At 26.9% G+C, this 5,705-nt stretch overlaps 1 protein-coding gene across 1 annotated transcript; it reads right to left on the reverse strand.

Annotated features, from left to right (window-relative positions):
• Positions 1-2,033: 2,033 nt before the first annotated feature.
• On the reverse strand, positions 2,034-3,287 carry LOC126710274 (indole-3-acetic acid-induced protein ARG2). The gene is made up of 2 exons (XM_050410658.1): positions 3,000-3,287; positions 2,034-2,533 (listed from the first exon to the last, which is right to left on the reverse strand). The coding sequence occupies exons 1-2, from the start codon at positions 3,071-3,073 to the stop codon at positions 2,311-2,313; spliced, it is 297 nt and encodes a 98-aa protein (XP_050266615.1). The 5' UTR covers positions 3,074-3,287; the 3' UTR covers positions 2,034-2,310.
• Positions 3,288-5,705: the final 2,418 nt, after the last annotated feature.

Below are 5,705 nucleotides of genomic sequence, written 5' to 3' on the forward strand. Positions count from 1 at the left end.
ACAACTGCTTTGGGACCGAGGAGCCATGGGACATGGCCTCCTTAACCTCCAATTTTGTTTTATAAATAATATATATATTTTTAAAAAATTATTCCAAAAAAAATTAATACATATAGTTTAAATTTGAAGCTGAATTTTCAAAAGTTACATCTGATTCCCTTTAAAAAAAATTAATTTGACCCAAAATGACCATAAAAAAAAAAAAAAAAAAAAAAAAAAAAAAAAACGTTGTAAATAGCCAACCCGCTCACACCCTATAGCCCACATTCTAAACAAAAATCATTTTTATGCATTTATGGTATATTTGGTACACTGAATGAAGATTACGATAGGAATTGTAATCTTTATTATTAAGAATAAAATGTATTATAATGAAATAACTAAACATATTAATAAGTTTGGTTGTGAGTTGTAAAATTAGAATAAACTTGAGATTAATTTTAGGAAATATCTTACTCATGCAATTATATTTCCTTGATTTTAAATTTGAGATAGAGATGAGTTATTTTTTATGATTTTTTATTTTTATAGTTGTTATGTGTATATGGAAAGTTTGTTTATTTGGAAATATATTAAATTTAGAAATCATTGCATTTATTAAGGAATAACTATTACAACCATTATAGAGAAGAATAGTTATACTTCATTTTGAATAATAGCTATCAATAAACAATGACTATTCCTTATAATAAAAACATAACCAAATTAAAGAATAACTAAATTATAACAATAACTATTACGTTACAGTGCCTATTATAGTCTATCAAACATGCCCTAGACAAAGGATCTCTTTAAGTGTAATAAGAGGTAAAATGGTAATTATCATAATTATCAAATTTAATATAAATACAATCATAAATTCTTATTAATAATCATCATCATTATCGAATTTCATATATAAACAAAAAGAGAATAAAAATTATATTTTGTTAAACTTTATGCGTTGCACAAATTATTGACTAATATGTATATATCAATATGGATATATACTATTATGATAATTTTTTTTTTAATGGAATCACAATGAAACTTTGGTTATTAATAGTCCATGTACATGTTGAAAATCCTAAAACCTTTTGTATTCCATTCTTTTTCAACCAAAAAAAAAACACTCAGAAATTATTTGTTCTAGTTCTTTTTATTATATAGCTAAGTAAGATGTTTTTAACTTTTTATTAAATGACCAAAAGCAAAAAGTCTATCAGAAGATAATTCTACAAATTTCTCCAAGGAGGGAAAAAAAATGCATGCGTCAGCCATTCAATCATACAATAGCTGTAATAACAATAGTTTCAGCTGTAATAAAGAGACGTCTCCCCAACCATTGGCTAATCAAAAAATTATTGTTCTAGTTCTAAACAATTTGTGTATATATTGTCATCATTATATTCGCATAAGTTATGACTTTATGGCCTTGAATTCTGACCCAATTTTAGAAATGGCAGATTTCTCTTCTAAGTGATTAGAGGAAGTCATTCTTTCCACCCATTTTATTGTTTTCCTTTTTTTTTTTAAAGAAAAACTAAGAACTTTTTTTATTAAAATAAACCGGCTATATGTATTAGCATGAAAAAAAATCCTAAACTTGTGGAGTAACATTCTCCATTCATGTTAAAAAATCTGGACATTTAACGCAAATCTAACCAGATTATGAGACACTTAACTTGGAAATAAATTTATGTAATGGCTCGATTTTTGAAATAAATATCCACCACGATTAGACTCCAACCTAATTTGAAGGCTAGGTGGACAACTTTTTCAATTTAAAAATATCATATTAAACACTAGTACTAAAAATTATAGTAGTTCTAGTATCACATAAACTACCATAATTTTGTCACAACTATCTTATTTGATTAATTGTTTGACACTTTTACATGGACCTATCATTTTTTCTTAACCACTCATAATCTGACACGTGGACAATTGTGATACAAATTATACCATTCTATGTGTTTTCAAAATTTTCCCGAAAATTAACATTATGTTGTAGACTCATAGACACATAGCATAAGAGAGGACACATAAAGTCGTTTGGCAAATACTAATCAATAATCATTACTATTTCATTCCTCAATGGAACAAATAAACAAAAAAGTTACATCCTTCAATTTCCTTCAATTAGCTAATCGTAACCACAGAGGAGATACAACAACAATAGTTTAAAATCCTTTGTGGTCCTACGATGATGTCAGAACCAACCTTAATTCTCTGTTTTTTTTTTTTTCTTCTTCTTTTGGGGTTTGGTTCCAAGCAATGACAAAGAAGGTGTGTTTGTTACATTTACATGGCCTCAAAAAGCCATGAATTTTAGTTCTTGTTGTTTAAGAAAATTGCACGTAGCTCAGCCACGTCGATCTCGTCGACACGATTCTCAGGTCTGTAGTAGCCGGTGACGGGGTCTGGGACCCACGAGACCTTCTCGGTGGACCCCACAATCTCCTCACCTTGCTTCTTCACCATACTTGATCCTGAATTACCACTTCTTGCCACGCTTGAAGCAACTCCTTGTGAAGCCGCCGCATATCCACGTCTGCACAAAACACCACCATCAAAAATTAACATCAATATTTTTAATCAATGGATCTCCACCGTTCATATATATATACACTTGTGCACCGAAAGTGAAATATGCTAAATGATTGATTTTGATTGTGTGCGCACTTTTCGAAAATCACGGGCTTTTCCTTTCTTTATGTCAATGTTCTGGGTCAACCTAGATTTTCTGAGTTGAGCTTAAAAGAGCGTTTGTAACTCTCATTTTAAACTTTTAAAACAAAACAGCTTATACAAATGCACCCTTAATTTAACTATACCTAATTTTTTTTTTTTTTTTTGAATTTACATATTATGAAAGAAATTCGGATCTGTTTGGATGTTCAAAAAAACAGAGGAAAAGAGAAAAACCCTCTGTTTCCTCATTCCTGTATGTTTTTGACAGCCAAACAGGGCATAAAATACAAGCAAAATAAGAGAAGAGAAATGGGTTTTTGGGTTACCTGGTAATAGTGTTAGAAAAGCCATCAACAACGAGAGCAGAGAGAAGCTTAGCGTTGGAGAAAGAGCGAGCCATTTTAATTCAAATTTTTTTTTCTTTTTCAAAGACAAAAAAGAGATTAAAAATCTACGCCGCCGCAGAGAGATTTTTTTCCTTTTCTTCGGAGAGAAGAAAAATTTTCTATCGAAGGAAAGAAACCTTCCACAGCAGCGAAAAACTCTTTTCTTTTTTGGAATTGGCTCTCTCAAACTTTGTCTAAGCTTCTTCGGAATTTGCTAATGTGGTTTGAAGCGTCAGAGAGGAGGGGTTTATATAGGAATATAATGAGAAATTATTATTAGGGTAGGAACGCGCACGGAAATACAGGGCAATAGGCGGCCCCACCGTTTTACACGCTAAAGTTAATTATTTGTGCGCGACTGTTTTTTTCCCCCACAAATAGTGAACATATAAAATAAAATATGTCGGTATTTTATATAATAATATAATAATAGTATAAATAGTATTTTATACTTTTTTTTTTATCAAAAAAAAAAATCGTATAAATTTTCATTATATCATTAATTTTTATTGTCTTCGTCTCATGTCAGTTTATTTTAAGTTTTAACTTTTTTTTTGAGGGGATATTTTAAGTTTTAACTTGAAAAACAGATTTTATTTTTAGTACTATTCTATCAATTTTTTCTTAGTTTCATTTTTTTTAAAAGACTAATGTTATGATACACAATTCTTCTTCTTCTTTTTTTTCTATCATAACTACCTAAATTTTAATCTATGTTATTGCCTATATTTTATAATAATAGATTAACTATTAAAGTCTTATAACTCAATTTATTCAAAATGAGACATCTAGAGTTCAAATGTCTTATTTTTTAACTATCAAATAAAAAAATAAAGTGATTCTCAAAAAAAAAAAACAATTAAAATTATATAGGTATTGTGTTGCAACGATTAATAGTAGAAACTCAAAATATTACATATTATAAAGAATACTAAGTATGATACATTAAGTATATTACATATTATAAAGAATATAAAGGATATTACATATTGTATACCATGGTCATTCTTTTATGTAGTTTATGATACATAAAACAAATATATATATATATATATATATACACACACAGAAAAGTGTTGTGTGTCATAGTCATTCGTTTAATAAAATTAAATTTCATCCTATAAGCCTCATTTCATATATTAAAAAATATATATACTTTTTTAACTAACCAATGTGTTATGCACGCATGCCAAAACCTAATTGATTATAATAAAAAAATTTAACCTTAATCATTGCATTTGGACCCTCTTTAATTAGGCCACAAATGAATTATAAAAGTCATTAATTTTATTTTTGACTCTAATAGCAAGTAGTGGCCTAAGAACTCGTGGCATAAAAGGTTGTTTAAAACGCAAGCTTGTTGGTTTTGTTTTTTCTTTTACAAATTACAATAAACTAAATAAGGGGTTTTTTCAGTAGGTATTTGATTATAGTTATGTTGACGAGTGTATTTAAAGCAATTGTTAATAAACCATATTAAAAAAAAAAAATTGACATCACTTTTATGAAAAGTATAAAAAATTTGTCAAAAATTAAATTTTAATCATTTTCTCTTAAAATGTTTCTAAAAATAGTTCATTAACTAATTTCCTTAAATCATTTGTTAACATTTCCCTTGATTATAAACTAAAAAAGCAATGTAAGAGATGCAACAAATCTTACAATTTTTAAAAAAATATTTATTGAGGTGAAAAATTATAATTAGAACCCCATCACTTTCAGAAAACTATTAATGATTGTACAACAATTATAGAATGATTTTTCAGTGGTTATGGAAAATGATGTAAAATTTGTTGTATCATTAAACTTATTGAAGCTAAAAAAACTAATCTTCAACCACGCTTGTCTAAGTTATAAATTCACTTTTAAAAAAAATCAGTTAATATATAGTATTTTAAAATGCCATTTTATTTTAAATATAGATTTACTTTTATTTATTTTATTTGTCATGCCAAATAAGTTGTTCCAAACAGATACTTTATTAAATAAATCTTAATATTAGTAAGATAAAAATGGAAAAGAAAACAAAATCACATAAAATTTAAAGTAAAATTATAGAAGATGCAAAAAGTAAAAAGAAAAGGTTCAATTTATTTGAAAATCTGTATAAATAAATGAGGAGGGAAAACCAATATAATTATAAGAAAAAAATTTGTTGCTTTCATCTCTTCTTGTTTATATTTATTTTGTATAGAAATGTCTCCAATATATTTCAAATCAAAAAGTGATTGGACACAATTTTATTAATTTTTTTAGGTTATTATGTACTTTTATTTGAATAAAATTTAGGTTTTATTTACATTCAAATTAAAATAAATAATTTCAAAAACCACTATTTTTGTATTTTAAATGAAGATAAAGTAAATGATCTTTACTCAAAATAAAAAAATAAATTTGTGAAAAATGTGTGCTGAATCTAAGGAAGAAATTGACTCGTGACTAAACTTATATCACATCATGTACGCTCTGTCGGCCTTAGCCACACAATTCCAAAAGTATTGTGAATTCAACTTAAGAATTAGAGGTTTCTCAAAAAAAAAAAAAAAAAAAAAAAAAAACCTTAAGAATTAGAGAAACTTAGACCGATGTCACACCAAAAATCAAAGCTAGATATGTAATCATTGATTTACCAATTAATCTAATTGA

This window comes from Quercus robur, chromosome 12, assembly GCF_932294415.1.
Source record: "Quercus robur chromosome 12, dhQueRobu3.1, whole genome shotgun sequence".
In the NCBI taxonomy this organism is placed as follows: Eukaryota; Viridiplantae; Streptophyta; class Magnoliopsida; order Fagales; family Fagaceae; genus Quercus; species Quercus robur.

What these genes read in the sequence shown, in the direction of transcription:
- LOC126710274 (XM_050410658.1), bottom strand. Translation starts at nt 3,073, where the DNA reads ATGGCTCGCTCTTTCTCCAACGCTAAGCTTCTCTCTGCTCTCGTTGTT. An exon ending in TTTTCTAACACTATTACCAG is followed by an intron (nt 2,534 to 2,999) that starts GTAACCCAAAAA and finishes TGTTTTGTGCAG; the next exon opens with ACGTGGATATGCGGCGGCTT.